Below are 17597 nucleotides of genomic sequence, written 5' to 3' on the forward strand. Positions count from 1 at the left end.
CGCAAGAGGGAGGAGATATGGGGATATATGTATATGTATAGCTGATTCACTTTGTTATAAAGCAGAAACTAACACACCACTGTAAAGCAATTATACTACAATAAAGATGTTAAAAATATATATATATAAATGTGTGTGTGTGTGTATGGCTTATTCATTGACTAAGTATTTATTGAGCACAAAATAGACGCTGGGCACAGAGATAAATAAGACTCATCTTGCCCTCGGACAGTCTAGTGACAGCAGAATGGTTGAAAACTAATAAATTACAGTGCACTGAAATAGATATTAGCATTTAGGCAGGAACAAAGTACTATGGGAGAGAATTAGCATATTTTTTCCAGAGGATAAATGTAATACTTTTTATACTTGCCACTTTTCTTCAGGAAAAGAGAATACATTTAGAACAGAATATTAACATATTTGAGAAAAGGAAAGGATCAAAGAGTCATAAAGGTTTTTTTCTGAATATATCCTATAACTTGTGTGGAGATAGTTCATTTTTTTAAAAAACATCTTTATTGTAGTATAATTGCTTTATAATGGTGTGTTAGTTTCTGCTTTATAACAAAGTGAATCAGCTATACATATACATATATCCCCATATCTCTTCCCTCTTGCGTCTCCCTCCCACCCTCCCTATCCCACCCCTCTAGGGGGTCACAAACCACCGAGCAGATCTCCCTGTGCTATGTGGCTGCTTCCCACTAGCTATCTATTTTACATTTGGTGGTGTATATATGTCCATGCCACTCTCTCACTTCGTCCCAGCTTACCCTTCCCCATGTCCTCAAGTCCATTCTCTACGTCTTCGTCTTTATTCCTTCCTGTCCTGCCCCTAGGTTCTTCATAACCATTTTTTTTTTTAGATTCCATATATATGTGTTAGCATACGGTATTTGTTTTTCTCTTTCTGACTTACTTCACTCTGTATGACAGACTCTAGGTCCATTCACCTCACTGCAAATAACTCAATTTTGTTTGATAGTCCATACTGAATTAAACATCCAGTCAATATGGTTTTTTTTTAATGACCAAAAATGCTGACTACAGTGCTACACCAAGGCAAAATTGTAAGATTTCCCTCACCTATCCAGCCCTCTTTCCTGGAGTAACATAGTAAAGACACTCTTAAGATGGCATTTACTATTTGAGGTGGTTATAGTCTAGGGCACTAGGTCTAAACACTAATCTGCACATCAGTGGCTGGCTGGCTGTATCAGAGTTTTATAATGTCACATGTTCCTAGCTCGTATTGCTGTGGACCTTGATATGGCAAGTCTGGGATACAGCCTATATTTTAAAAGTGTTTTATAACTTTATAAGTGTTTTATAATACAGCCTATATTTTAAAAGGCTATATTTTAAAAGTGTTTAAGTTGATTTCTGTGTACATCCAGGTTCAAAAACAACTGGTCTGAAAATACCCATGAATAGGAGAACCACTGATATGCTATTTACTTTCTCTTTATTATCTTATTTAAGGCTATGGATTAGTAGGTAAGAGCCTAGTCTCTGGAAACAGATCTCAGTTAAGTTCCATCTGACTAGCTGGGGACTTGGGACAAATTTCTTAAGCTCTCCATTACCTCTCCATTACAAAGCAGCTAACAGTGCCTTGCACTCAATAGGTGCTCAATGAATGTTAGAGTATACACACACACACACACCCCCACACACACATTTATTATGTATAGACACACACACTCTTAAAATAATATCAAAACACCTTCGTGGACTAAAAGCAAAACTATCATAAGAACAAAATGAACAGTCACAATTACCTTCGTGGGAAAGGAGTAGGTCTGTCTTTGGCTATATTGGGCCTTTTCAAAGTTGAGAATAATAACCCACTAATAGTGAGCATATAGTCTTATTCTGCTTCTTCACTGGCCAACTCATACACTTTAGAACTAGGAGTTGACACATCCTTGTCATTAGTTTCTGTCCTTTCAAATCATGTAAAAACCGACCCACCATTATCTGAATTAGTTAATCTAAAAAAGCAGAGTGAGGCTGTTGAAAGAGCAGTCATTAAGAATAATGAGTTCTAATCCAGCACTGCAACTAACAGATTGATAAAATGGACCAAGTCACAGCCACTCTTGTTCTTTACTTCCTTATGTGTTAAGGTGCAAGGAGATAAACGAGGTTGCTTCTAAGGGCCTTTGCAGGTATGATATTCTGAGTTTGTGAGCTACTTAATTGTACTAACATATCATAACTCAATATCCTTGATATCATTTTATTTCCTGATAACATTATTTGGTCCTTAATCCAAAAGAATGACTGATGCATTTAGGAGCCTATGCATAAACCTGGCTCTAGATACTCCTGCAGTAACTGAGAGGTATAGCCAACTCTCGGTTATCCAACGAAGTGTTTAAGCAGCTTATCAGCGAACTGGGTCAGGATTACGTCCATATAATCCTCACAGAGGAAGAACCACATGCACATGAAGACCTGGGCATGGGCCATTGGGCAACTGATTGTGCACAGATATTGAGATCCCTTTCCAGGGCAGGCATCTCTTCCGTCTGAGGTCTAGCCAAGGTCAAAATTTAACAACTGGTTTTTCTATAACAGGGGGGAGAGCACATATTGTGAGCAAATTCATGTATCCAAATGTAATCCAAAGTTCTCTCTTATTAGAGGGGATTCTTAATCAACCAAGATATTGAGTGTACCAAGAAATAGCAGCCATTTTGATAACTCATTGTGTGGGGGGAAAAAATACTACTAAAAAATCAGAATGCAACAATGTTTAAAAGTTGGTTCATTTATCAGCCACTGACTTGCCAAATTTGCATCAAAGTAACTAACTTTAAAATTTCCCGGAGCTTACTACTGCTACATGAGATTACTAATGAATGAAACAAGTATGCATCTGGTTATTTACTGAGATCATTTCTCCCAGCTTCCTGAATGAAAATATATTCCTTTATATATTAACATTTTAGAAGATCCAGTTCTTACGGTTTTTCTTCAGTTTAGTATTTTATTAGTTTGTATTTATGCATTTGGATATGGTAATATTAATAAAACCACTTGAACTCTGCTTTTCATTTGGATTTCTATCTGTGTTTTTTAAAAATTTAGCAGGGGAAAGAAAGATTTTCAGGATGGGAATGTCCATTCTTCCTGTGCATTTTAATTTACTTTGGTAAAGGCTCGTGGCCAGACTAAGCACTACTGTGGAGTAGGTAATATTTCTCTTTAGGGGCTTTAATTTTTTCAGACCACTTCTCTTTGGTCTAAATTTCCTGGATACCTAGTATACCCCCATGCCTTCCCCACCACCCCTCACCTCCTTAATGACATCCAACTTTTACCAGATGTCTGTTGGAAAGCCTTGTTAAATTAACCCATGCTAATGACTTCCTCAAATTGCAATAGGTACAATAAACTCTTAAAGCAAGAGGATGAAATCTAAAACTACAGAATTTCTTTTAGAAAGTATAGAAAGCTCTTATGGAAAGTATAAAGTTCAGGGTTTTTTAATAGAGGAGGGAATTTCACTTTGAAATTGGAAGTTTTCCTTGGTCTCCTCAAATCACATAAGGGCCACGTTTTCATCCTATGTGATAAGCTGGTGTTACAGGTTTTCAGTGACTGCTCAAACTGAGCTAATTGTTATAAAGGACAATTCCTGAATCAGGAGGGTGTGTGTGTGTGTGTGTGTGTGTGTGTGTGTGTGTGTGTGTGTGTGTATACATATCTATATCTGTAATAGAAATCTTAACTGTTTACAAATAAACTATTATATTTCAAAACATGTTTTAAATATTTTAGCTTGCAATGAGGCATAGTTTCATTAAGAGTGAGAGAGACTAAGTCAAAAGTAGGAATAAATGATAAACTTTCAGGGCTAAGGGAATACCTGCTGACAGGTGTTTGTTCCTCAGCGTGTATACCCTAACTGATCAGATAGCTTTTTCTATGCATGGAACAGGAAAGGTTGTCTGCTTTTTTGTTCTTACTTTAAAAGGGAGAGAAAGGAGAGAAAACTGCCTTATTCTTATTAAAAAGTTATGCTGGAGGACTAAAAGCACTCCAGAGATAAATTATAGCTTAAGAAGACAAACATGCCCCCCAAAGTATTTATAAAGTAGGCAAAACCAGTGGAAGAAGAGAGCCACCCAGAATAATCCTCACGATTTTTCTGAAAACAATTTTAAAAACAAAGTCATTGAGTGTTTGAAATGATAGTCTTACAAACATGCTTATATTTCTTCAAATCTCTGAGTTACCTCTTAGTTTCTGTTATACTGCTTAATCATGTGATTTGTATTATTTTTAACAGAGCATTTTTAGTAGTAGAAATGAAGAAGTGTGACACTGCCCAGATCCCATGTGGGTCTGTGCCCTGGTGGGAAAGACAGAGTGAAAAGGTAGAGTCAGACTAGGAGACCTGTTAACTCTGCCGCGCCCGAAAGAATCTGAGTCACCGTCTAAACCAAAGATAGAGCACTGAGGCAAAATTCTGGATTTAAAGACCGTGGAGTCTGTTTTTTTTTTTTTTTTTTTGCAGTACCCGGGCCTCTCACTGCTGTGGCCTCTCCCGTTGCGGAGCACAGGTTCCGGACGCGCAGGCTCAGCGGCCATGGCTCACGGGCCCAGCCGCTCCGCTGCATGTGGGATATTCCCGGACCGCGGCACAAACCCGCGTCCCCTGCATCGGCAGGTGGACTCTCAACCACTGCATCACCAAGGAAGCCCCCGTGAGATCTGCTTTTTATCAGTTGCTAACTGTATTGGGGAGAGCAGCGCTGGGGGTGAGAGAGGTAATCCTGCCAGTTCTGCAGGGCTGAGTATGGCACACCAGCCGTGTTTCTCAGCCATTCTCTATGGTGAGAGCCTGATGGTCCCATGTATTAGTCCCACAGCCCTCCTGTGGCAACTCTAAATAGTAGGCAGAGTGCCTAAACTGGGATAATGGGCCTCCAAAGGTCCGGCCTAGAATTCCCAACCCTTTTAAATGAAAGAAAATAGAACAAAAGCTAAAAAGAAGTCTGGAGACTAATCATCTGGCCTAGAAAATGGGTGAACCATTGTTATTAAAACATATAAACATGTAAGTTTTAATATTAGAAAAGAAACTAGAGAAGGGTATGAACAAGCAAATCAGCCAGTTTTCCTTTTAAAGGAGAATTCCATACATTAATTGTTAATACATTAACAATTCACCTTGGGGCAAATTACAAAGAAATTACAAGCACACTGAAAACAGAGTTTGTGTTATATAAAGTTGTCAGTTTTCCCCTGTCCATGTTCTTCCAGAGAACTTAGTAGAACATGACTGGTAAAATAAATGCTTAATAAACATCTGTTGAGTGTCCAAGTCAATGACTGAGTGAATAATTAAAGGAATAAATTAATCAGTGAATAAGCCTATTTTCCTAGGCTTCCGCCACAGATAAAAATTCACTCGGCTCAACAGCTATTTATAACCCCTTGCTCTCTATTTAACCCAGACTTGGCAAAGGAGTGGTTATATAAGTTGCCTCCAGGGCTCTCCACAGTCATTTCTTAAACCCTTAGTATCTGCCTGGTTTTCAAATGACTGAAAGCCACCAATGGCTATCTCATTGCTAAGTTCAAAGCATTTTTTTTCTGCAGTCCACATCCACCTCGCTGAAGCAAATGACAGAATGGAACACAATTCTTAAGTCTCCAAATCTGTACAATAGTCGTAATTAGGAATCTCAAGATATAATTTGTGTGCTTGAAATGCAAATTGTTTTTTGTAACTCAAGATAATATTCATTTTAGCCCCCCTTCTCCTTGGCTTGTGAAAATGTAATCTCAACCAATTTTGGGTGGCCTTCTCTGCCACTTCAGTGCCACTCTTCAGTATTCTGGCAGTGTTTAAGCCTATCTTGCTCTCTGTCTGTCACATCACACATGTTTCTCCCCCGAGTTTTACCCAGGAAGCAAGTCAAGAAGGCCTTTGCACTTGGATCCTATAAAATAGGAGTTATGTCATCTACCCTGGGGATCAGCTGAAAGGGAAGGACTGCCTCCTTTTCTCAGGGTTCCATTATGTCTGATTACAACTTTTCTTCTCTTTTACTACTCCCTAATCCCAACCTGGAGAAACCTTAAAAGGGTTGGGAAGTGTATATATGTCCATGCCACTCTCTCACTTTGTCACAGTTTACCCTTCCCCCTCCCCATATCCTCAAGTCCATTCTCTAGTAGGTCTGTGTCTTTATTCCTGTCTTACCCCTAGGTTCTTCATGACATTTTTTTTTTCTTAAATTCCATATATATATGTGTTAGCATACGGTATTTGTCTTTCTCTTTCTGACTTACTTCACTCTGTATGACAGACTCTAGGTCCATCCAGCTCATTACAAATAGCTCAATTTCGTTTCTTTTTATGGCTGAGTAATATTCTATTGTATATATGTGCCACATCTTCTTTATCCATTCATCCAATGATGGGCACTTAGGTTGTTGCTTTGTGACCACCTAGAGGGGTGGGATAGGGAGGGTGGGAGGGAGGGAGATGCAAGAGGGAAGAGATATGGGAACATATGTATATGTATAACTGATTCACTTTGTTATAAAGCAGAAACTAACACACCATTGTAAAGCAATTATACTCCAATAAAGATGTTAAATAAATAACACACACACACACACACACACACACACACACACACACACACACACAAAGGGAGCCTCTTTGAGTTTACTTATAGTAAACATAGTTTCCCCAACTATTGTCTGTGCCATGACGTTCAAAGTGTATTTCTGAAACTCAAAAGCCAAGAATTTATTTATTTTTTGTTTTCTGTCACATCACATCTATCTTATAGGTATGTGTGTATATCTGATTTTATCCTTAGTAAATTTTCCTGAAAGTAAAAATCTTCATTTATAAAGGGTTTATCCAGTGCATAACGATAGTGCCCTCCAGAAAAACTGTACCAGTTTGTGTTATATTAACAGTATATAAGTACCTTTTCCCTACGTCCTTGTCAATACACCATATTTAAAAATACATCTTTACCATTTTTAAATTAAAAATGAAATATTTTTTCATCTATATTTCTTTAATTATTAGGGATCTTGGACATTTTTCATAGGTTTATTGGGCATTTTAAAAATTATTATTTGTCCATGAGTTCTCTCGCCTATTTTGCTTAGACCTTTACTGACTTGTAAGAGCTCTTCATTTGAAGAATATTAACAAATTGTCGTGTATTGAAAATATTTTTTATAGTTTGTTATTTGACCTTTCATGGTGTGTGAGACATAGAAACTTACAATCTTTAAATCTGATTTTTGTGGGGGGGTTTCTTGGTATTTTTACTTAAGAATTCCTTTTGCATTGCAAGATGATGAACACTGACCTGTGCTTTATTTTAGTTGTTTCAGCATCATTATTTAACAATCCTTTTCCCCTTTGGTCCAAATTTCACATTTATCATACAATCAAGATTTATATATGATGGATCTACTTCTAGACTCTGTTTCGTTCTACTGTTCCTTACTACACCAATAAGACACTGCTTTAAGCATTGTAGATTCTTTTATTTTTTTTAATTACTTTATTTATTTTTGGCTGTGTTGGGTCTTCGTTTATGTGTAAGGGCTTTCTCTAGTTGGGGCAAGCGGGGGCCACTCTTCATCGCGGTGCACGGGCCTCTCACTATCGCGGCCTCTTGTTGGGAGCACAAGCTCCAGACGCAGGCTCAGTAGCTGTGGCTCACGGGCCTAGTTGCTCCGCGGCGTGTGGAATCTTCCCACGCCAGGGCTCGAACCCGTGTCCCCTGCATTGGCAGGCAGATTCTCAACCACTGTGCCACCAGGGAAGCCCTAGATTCTTAATAAACGTTAATATCAGATAGGCAAAGTCCCCATTCGTTACTCTTTTTAAATTTTTTCCAAAGTGTCCAGACTAGTGCATTTACTCTTCCAGGTGAAATTTAGAAATTCCATTCTAAATGTTAGTGTTATCGTTTAGTTCTTCACTGTTTCTCACCCTCCTAACTTGAACCTCCATTCAATCCATCCTGTACCCTAGTGCAGCCTAACCTGCCCACGATTCAGCTACAAACGTAATAAATAATAACAATGGCAATACATCTCATTTGCCATATCTTTTTGAAATTTCAGAGTAGGATTGTACTATGACACTAATTTCACATTTGGCTCTCGAGAAAACAACATGGAAACTCTCCCCTTTAAGAAATGTCACTGTCTTTTCAGAGTGTAGAAGGAGAACACCATGAGAAAGCTGTGGAACTACTCAAGGCTGCTAAGGACAGCGTCAAGCTGGTGGTCCGATACACCCCGAAAGTCTTGGAAGAAATGGAGGCTCGCTTTGAAAAGCTACGGACAGCCCGGCGTCGGCAGCAGCAACAATTGCTAATTCAACAACAGCAACAGCAGCGGCAGCAACAAACACAGCAAAACCACATGTCATAGGTAAGAGGTGCCTTCTTCTATACAAGGAAAGACCCTTACATGGTTTTTTTTTTAAATATAGTTTCTTAGACAGCTGGAACATAATTACTAGATTTAATAATCCAAACAAAATCAAACAAATAAAAAAAATGACCTCAGAAAATGTAAACAAGACAGTTGCTTACTTTATGTGCCATTCAGCCATATTCCCTGCAAATGTAAGGTATTTTTGAAAAATGATATTCTTTAGGAGGCCAGGTACACACTATATGATGCCTTTATACAAACTACAAAAATGCAGCCTCTGTGCAAACCCAGATCCTCAGGCACATGGCTATATGACAAGAGTGTGGGCTAGATTCCAGCCCCCCTCACCTCCTTGGCCAGTTGCCTTTGCACAGTGTACAAACTAAACTGAAACAGTTTACTAGAAAACTGCTCCACTGAAAAGAATGAAGTAGAGACCTGGCAGTGTTTATGCTCTGAGAGATTTTGAAATTCTCTCTGGGTGCTCAGTTAAAATGTGTCTAAGGTACACCTGCCTTTTTCTAAATTCCACTTTGTGACAGAGAATGCTAAATCAGGTTTTTGCTACATGTTTTAAAGAAAATTCAAGAAAAAATGTTAAGAGTGAGAATCACCATGTCTGAAGAGCCTGTTATGTGCTAGGCTCTCACATGTCATTCCTAATCCTCAAACACCCCTTCACAGTAAGTATCACTAAAACACCATGTTTTAGATGAATGATACAAAGCTGCAATAGCTTCAATGGATTCCCCACAACCACACTTACAAGAATTATTGTAATAGAATATTTTCCCTTCTTATTTTGCCAAGTATTTCATGTGCCAACATCAGAAATTCTGGAGTTACATAAATTTTCCTTGCTATCCTTTGGAAGAGACAGTTCATATTGTTATATACCTCTATGCTATGATGTCTGCAAATGTGTATTTGAAATGAGGTTCAAATGTTGTTGGGAAGATGACAGTGGGTAATGGTGGTTTTAACTCATTCAATATCAGATTACTATTTGCACACACTGAATTCGAGAAGAGATTTTCAACATTTTTGTGCCACTCATGAAAAGAAGCTGCGTGGGGAAGTAAAAAGAGTATGGGATTTATTCACAGAGAGTTCTGGGGATTCAACTATCTTTCTTTTGTAGCCTGCTAGTTTTGTTATATATATATCACAGTTTGGTGTCTTTATCTAAAATTACATTCCATTCTAAAAACTACATTTATTTAACAATAAATATTTATTTGTTACCGTGATGGGCCAGGCACTGTTCAGTGGGCTGTAGAAACAGCAGGAGCAGAGCAAAATCCTTGCTGTCATGGTGTTTACATTCTGGTTGGAGGAGATAGTTAATTTACAAGTAGAGAAAAAATATCCTATTGAGACCAGTACTTTGTAGAGTTAAAATCGTGTGCTTTGATAGAGACTGGCTAGGTGATGACCTTCTGTGAGGTGATCAGGGAAGACCCCTCGAAGGAGGTGACACTGAAGCTGAGGTTGAATGACAGTGCGAAGCCAGGAAATGAGCCTAAGAAGAGGAGGAAATAGCCAGTACGGTAGCTCTGAGGCAGATGTGAGCCTATTTGACGTTTGAGGAATAGAAAGAAAGCTGAGGTAGTTACACAATAAAGAGTGAGAAGGACAGTTAGATAGATGGGGGCCAGGTTATAGAGAGCTTTTTAAACTGCTTAGGGAAGTTAGATGTTATTGCAGTGGGAACCACTGAAGGTTTTTAAGCAAAAGAGTGACATGATTTATGTGTTAAAAAAGATCACTCTGGCTGCTATGGGGAGAATAGATTAGTGCAGGGTAAGAGTAAAAACAGAGACCAGTTAGGAGACTATTATATAGGAGTCCAAGCAAGAGATATGGTGGTTTGGGCTGGGATGACGCAATGATCTGGATGCATACAGACAAGTCATTTTGTCCATATCCTTCTCTCTAATCCATTTCAAACATAAAGGTACTTCACATTTGTACTTTCAGAATCCTTGCAAAGGTCTTCTTGCTAATAATAACAATCCAGTATTCTTCAAACATTGACACTCTTCTCCTGAACACATTTTTTCTTCCATTCTCAATAATACAGACTTGTACCAATTCTCCTAAATTGTTTTACCACACTGGCCCATAGTAAAATTGTTTTAAAATGTTTTAAAAGAAGTATGTTGTCATTCCGACTTCTGAGGTCTTACTAAAAGCTTCCAGTATTTATGCTCATTCAGTCATCTTTGGAAGTATACAACTTGGCTATAAATACTGCTGGGCCACTTACTCAATTCCATTTCTCTGTTCCATCAGTCTTCATTAAATCACTTGAGAATTTCCTACTGTCTCATTATCGAAGAGTAACATTTTTAGTAAAAGGCATTTAAAACCATGTTTATTTGTTGCACAGGATACGGTAAAGCTCTGTTTAAGTGAACATGATATTTATATCTATGCCTGCCAAGACAGCACTTGTAGTGCACAGCATCATGGACCCTTGAGATGAAACTGTAGTGACCATTTCAAGTACAAGCAAAGTACAACTCTGTCATGTCATCCATGGATTTTATGGTGGATTCAGTCAAAGAGACCTACGTTAGCTCTTGTTCAACTTTTAATTAATTAGATTTTTTAAGGATTAAATGGGATTTGTTACACTTGCTAACTCATACTGTGGTTGCTTTTGAGAAGAGATCTGAAACTATTTACATTGAACAGATCTCTGATTTTTTTTTTTTTTTAAGTTTGACAAGTCAAGCAAAGACCAGGTAAAGCAAAAATACTTGTCAGATATTGTCTTACTGTTTATCACATGAAATGTAACTTCTGTTCTATAAATTAGAAATAATATTTTGTCTGAGATGGTAGAAGTTATTAAGTAACTAGCAATGGTCAGTGGTACATACAGATGTAAAATAGGTTGAATGCAAGTAGTGTGTGGAAAACGTGTCTTATGCCTACTTTTAATTTTAAACTTCTCCTGAAGTGAATTTCAGTTGTCTTTTTCCCTCACTTCCATCTTTGTTAATCAGGAAGATTATACTACATTTCTTAAATGTAGTAAATATGATCACTACATAATTACATTACAGAAACCTAAGCAGATAATATGAATATAGGTTTCTTTTTAATACTATACCCACTTTTTGTGAGAAAGTGTCACATTTATTCAGCTTTAAGCATTTTTTTTTCTTTTTCTTTTTTTTACTGAAGTGTAGTTGACTTTGATTATTAAGTTTTAGGCATACAGCATAGTGATTTGACATTTATATGCATTATAAATTGATCATCACGATAAGTCTAGTTACTACCTGCCACCATACAATGTTATTACAGTATTATTGACTATATTCCCTATGCTATACATTGTCCCATGATTTATTTATTTTATAACTGGAAGCTTGTACCTCTTAATCCCCTTCACCTATTTTGTCCCCCACCCCATAAGCATCTCATTTATTTTATTTTGTTTTATTTATTTTTACTTTTGGCTGCATTGGGTCTTCGTTGCTGCCTGTGGGCTTTCTCTAGTTGTGGCGAACAGGGGCTACTCTTCATTGTGGTGCGCGGGCTCCTCATTGCGGTGGCTCCTCTCGTTGCGGAGCACGGGGTCTAGGCGCACGGGCTTCAGCAGTTGTGGCACACGGGCTCAGGAGTTGTGGCTTGCGGGCTTTAGAGTGCAGGCTCAGTAGTTGTGGCGCACGGGCTTAGTTGCTCTGCTGCATGTGGGATCCTCCCGGAGCAGGGCTCGAACCCATGTCCCCTGCATTGACAGGTGGATTCTCAACCACTGCACCACCAGGGAAGCCCATCATCTCATGTTTTTTTTTTTTTTTTTTTTTTTGTGGTACGTGGGCCTCTCACTGTTGTGGCCTCTCCCATTGTGGAGCACAGGCTCTGGACACGCAGGCTCAGCAGCCATGGCTCATGGGCCCAGCCGCTCCGCGGCATGTGGGATCTTCCTGGACCGGGGCACGAACCTGTGTCCCCTGCATCGGCAGGCAGGCTCTCAACCACTGCGCCACCAGGGAAGCCCGCCTCTTTTAACAGCTGTGCTGCTCTACCTCTTTCTTCAATGGCACCTGCCCTTTTATATCCCATCCCGCCTCATAGACACATTCACATGAGCTTTCCAGGAATTCAGTCTTACACTGCTTAGAGTGTAGATACTAGCAATACTAGCAATACTAGCAAAGGCGCTAGATACTAGCAATACTAGATAGATACTAGATACTAGCTACTAGCAATACTAGATACTAGCAATACTAGTAGATACTAGCAATACTAGCAAAGGCGCTAACCCTCACCACTGACCTCTAAAACAGTGCCCTGTGCTTCAGAGTACTTCGCCATTACAGCTCTGTTAGTGTCCTGTTGCTGCCCTAAAAATTACAAAACACATTTAATGTCTTAAAAGAATACAAATTAATTTTCTTGTAATAATGTAGGACAGAAGCCCAAGACAGTCTCACTGGGCTTTCAGAGGCTCTAGGGGAAGATTCATTTCCTTGCCTTTTCCACCTTCTAGGGGATGCCTGCATTCCTTGCCTCCTGGTTCCATTCCTCACCCTCCAAACCACCAGTGATGGTCGAGTCCTCACATTGCGTCTCTCTGACCTCTGCTTCTGTCATCACATCCCCTTCCCTGAGTCTTTCTTCTCTCACCGTCTTCCACTTCTAATTACATTGGACCCACCTGGACAATTCAGGATACTCTCCCTATTTTAACATCAGCTGTTTAGCAAGCTTACTTCCATCTACAACTTTAATTTTCCTTACCATGGAATCTAACATATTCACAGGTTCTGGGGATTAGAACGTGGACATATTTCAGCGGCCATTATTCTGCCTACCACAGTGGCTCATTGAAAAATTAGCAAAGCAATTTGATCAACAAAATTTAAACTAATGTGAAAATGAGGCTTTTATTTTTAAAAAAATGAATCATTAATCTGTTCAATTGTAAATCATGGGAATGAGGGAAATAATGAGAACATTTGGTGCAGGTGGTTCTTCCCAGTGGGTATCTCAGTGATGCACAGTTTGGATGCCCAGTGCTCTCTCAGCTGCCGGCATATCCCTCAGGCCTACTCCCCTTCTGGGTAGATGAAGAGACCCAAGACTCTTACTAAAATTCATCTGCTCTAAGTCCCATTCCCTTAGGACATGTAACTGTATGATAAGTTAATGGATTAAAAACTCAGTCACTTGGTAGCTCTGTCACCTGGTAGCTAAGGGACTTGAAGGAAGTTATTCAATGTGAGACTCATGAAAATGGTCTGTTATGGAGATTAAATAAGAAAACATATGTAAAACTCTTTACAAAATATGGGCAATTGGTGAGCACTCAATAGTAATAGTAGTGGCAGTAGTATAGTAGTTAGAATGTTAATGGCAGGTGATATTTTTATGCAATATCTTGTTAGGTGACTCCTGAAGAAGCACAGTGGCCTCATGCTTGACTTTCCGTTCCACGCTGTAGGCCCAAGGTGCTTTTAGGCATTTCTCTAGAAGGCTTGGTGGCTGGAGAGTGCTGATGCAGAGTAGGCAGATGGCAAACCTACCCCCCATGCACACTTTCACATCAACCAGAACAATCCGTTAAAATTTTTTTTTGTATGTGGTGCTCTGCATTCATTGAAATAAAAATATCTGCAGCTTTAAAAACAAAGATTGAAAACCACTGTTCTTTCTGACAGAAATGACTCCATAATGGTAGAAAAGTGACAGGTCTGGGGGAATGTTTGGGGAGGCTGCTCCCCCAAATGTGACCACGTGGGGCATCTGCTTACTCTGTTCTACTCTGTGTCAGGCTGGCTGACCTCGTAGGAGAAGAGACAGGCCTACTATCTGCTTTACAGAAGGGATATTGGTGCTTCCAGCCTATCAGAGAGAGGCTTTGCTTGCATGTATCTCAGCAGGAGCAACACTAGTCACCCTAAGAGTCATAATATATAAAAGTTACCTCTTCTTTGCCTTCATGAAGAAAAAGAGAGTCATCTGGAATTGGGAGGAAGAAATGTTTTACATTTGAAATGTTTCCAAACTGATTTTTTAAACTTTAATCTTAGGGAATAACTGTGTCTTTTCCATCCTCATTTGATAATTACTTCCTTTGCAGACATCAAACAGTTTTTTCACATGTGGAAGGCTGTGCATGAATGATAGCGCCCAAAATAATCCTTGCTGTTCTCACATAGCACATGCTTCTTTGATATTTTTAGCATATTGTAGTTGAATACTAATCACTGATTTCTCTTCACTCTTTCCCCCCCCCTTTCAGGTCCTTGAAGCTACTTGATCAAACACCCAATAGTCACAAGTTTGAAACCGTGCTTCAGAATCCCAGCACATAGTAAAGGAAAAGACAACACTGATAATTATACCTGTCAAGAAACTGTGAACACGTGGTGTATAAATTCTTTACAAAGGCAACTCGACACCTTCTTTCTCTGGGGCTAAACCCCCGCTGCTCATGTGCTCTTTACACACACAGACCTTCCATTCACTGCAGTGGGAATTCTCAGTGTGTAAAGGGAGAGGTTTTCCAGTCTGCAGACTGAAACAGAATAAGAAGAATAAAGTCCATGACTTTCAGATAAATCACCAGGGCCAGGGTTAAGTGAATCTTGGGTCTATAGCTTTTCCAGAGAATAACAAATCCCTCATTAGGCTATAGTTCAAACTGCATCAGTTCAAGGTTGTCGCCACTTAAAAGAAACCTACACACTGCCCCTCACCCAGACCTGTTCCACTCTGTATCGCTGAGTTGTCTGAATTAGAATTCCAGTTAATTGCAAATTCAACCTCTGTTCCCCTCTTGAAAATGGCAAGTTATTATACTATATTTATACTCAATTCAGGTTCTAGAAGCATTTGGCTTTTTATTTTCTGTTTCCATGAATTTTATTATGCATTAATAGGGTGGGCAATTTCAACTCAACTTTTAGTTAGTTAAAAGCAAGGATAGAGAACTCTAGTACTGTTTTTTGTTTTTTTTTTAATTTAAGTCTTGCTTGTATCTATTCTTATTAATTCTAACAGAATATAATGTCTTTTATTCCACAAAATATATATTATCAGAGTGTATTTGTTACAAACTTAGGTCTTTTCTTACCAAGTGTTATGAATCTGGTAAGAGAATACTAGCAAAGGACCCGGCTTCATGAACTGATCCTCGTGTGATATTTATATATAACCCTGCTCTCAATATTTTTTGTTAATTTTATATTTTTGATTGATAAACTGGAGAAATTTAAACTCTTTTTACCTACACGGATGTGCTGTCATAGAAGTCTGTTTGATATTTCAAAGCTTAGGGCTTTACAAAACTAAATTATGGATGTGCATATATATATATATATATATATACAAATATATGTCATACAAAATCTAGATCATTTTTCCCAAGTATAAACTGGATATGTTTGGCAATATAAGATCAAAAGTATTATTCCTCTAAAAATTAGGCATATGGAAACCAGAGATATTAATATCGTGAATGAAAAGATATTGCTGCTTCTAGGGTAAAAATATACCTACTTCATTACACATATTCATGTACGTAAATAGTGGGATATCTTTCAGAAAGTATCATTTACTATAAAATGATCTGTTAAAATCATCTATACTGATCATAACTTTTAACTTATGGTGAATCTAGGCACATAAGTCTGATTTTACTTTACGGAATTAGCAGGAAGCAGTAATTATTTGGGCACTTAAATACCTTAGCCACACAAATGTACCTGAAGAAAGAATAAATGTCCAGTTGAAACATTCTAGAGAGATCATTAAAACTTGAGGCAAATATTTGAATATTCCGTTTTCTCAAATGAAGAAACTGATTCCCCAAGAGACAATAAATTTCACATTTCAGATAGTCCCTCAAATTAGAAATTTATGAAGCTCAGTTTAGGAACTGTTTTCTTGAAAATAAAACCAATTGGAACTACCCCACATGTTTCATTTTGCCCTGTCGGGTGGTGTTATTGTCAATACCAAGTTCTGCCTACTCTTCATAGCCCATCACTCAACAGAGGACAAACAGTAAGGAAACCAGGAGGTGCACCTATTTCAGCAATGTCCTGCCGTGGTAACAGATTCCCATTCTTGAACACGTATCATTTTTTACTAGAGAGAACTGGAGTGGGGGTGGAGCAAGGGTGAGGACCCTGAATGTTATGTAAAATAGGGTTACAAAAGAGGTAAGCATGACTAAGGGAATGAATGAAGAACACAGGAGTATTATTCAGTTTGAAAGAGGTAGTTCCCATTTTTATAAGAAAAATTTAATAAAACATACATTTTAGTTATCATTTAACAGAAAAATATTCAAGCTATTCAGGCTATACCACAGACTGTCATAAAGGGAAATCATTGCACCCTTGTGATGAGGAAATGGTCATTTCAACACATCTCAGTACACTGTATAAATTTGGAGCTTAAGGTATGTTTTCATTTAGCCGTAAGTGGTTGGTTACTATTAAGTTATCATATGTTTTCATGGCAATATAAACATTGTCATGGTGTTACAGAAGCAACTGTCAAATGGGCAGACAGCTTACATTTGTGTTTTCTGGAAACCTTTGTATTTTATGCTTCATTTGCATAATGTTTTGTGCTAATAAATGTATGCCAAGTCGTTTGTCCAAGTGAAGGGGCAATCCATCACACCTAAGGCATCTAAGGACAGATTACATGTCACACTAGTCCTGTTTACAAATGACCAGTCAGATGGCCAGTTTTCTTCAGTAAAATCTAGTTGTTGAAATGTAAGCCTTCCCCTAAAGTTTTCGTCAAAAGTAGCTACTTTCGTCAAAAGTAGCCAGTAGACTTAGAGAGGCTGCTTGTGGTTGTCTAAAGGTTCACTGAAGCCAGAGGGAAAAGGAAGAAAGTTACTACAACTTGTATTAATGCCTTTTATTATTACTGATCATATTAGAGCCACTGACAAGTCCAAAATCATATTAAAATAAAGACATATCATGTTGCTCTTACATGAAGCTTTACTATAAACAAATGAGATATTAAAAGTTGGGGAAAAATCTGTTGTGACTGTTCATCAGTGATCCTGCTGAATTTTAATTCTTTCCCTTGACCTAATTGGTGGCCAGATTTTTCTAAACTCGATCCTGCTGAATTTTATTTCTTTCCCTTGACCTAATTGG

At 38.4% G+C, this 17597-nt stretch overlaps 1 protein-coding gene across 4 annotated transcripts in view; it reads left to right on the forward strand.

Moving 5' to 3' along the window:
• The window catches only part of LIN7A (lin-7 homolog A, crumbs cell polarity complex component), a 216906-nt gene extending 199835 nt beyond the window's left edge, over positions 1–17071 (forward strand). For 3 of the 4 annotated variants that reach the window (XM_032645005.1, XM_032645004.1, XM_032645002.1), the window contains 2 exons: positions 8221–8439; positions 14711–17071. In XM_032645005.1, coding sequence (XP_032500896.1) covers positions 8221–8439 — 219 coding nt within the window. In that variant the 3' untranslated portion in view covers positions 14711–17071. Of the gene's footprint in view, positions 1–8220; positions 8440–14710 lie in introns of those variants that run through there. The other variant, XM_032645003.1, reaches the window with a different exon arrangement.
• Positions 17072–17597: the final 526 nt, after the last annotated feature.

The sequence above is a fragment of the Phocoena sinus genome, chromosome 10 (assembly GCF_008692025.1).
Source record: "Phocoena sinus isolate mPhoSin1 chromosome 10, mPhoSin1.pri, whole genome shotgun sequence".
NCBI lineage: Eukaryota > Metazoa > Chordata > Mammalia > Artiodactyla > Phocoenidae > Phocoena > Phocoena sinus.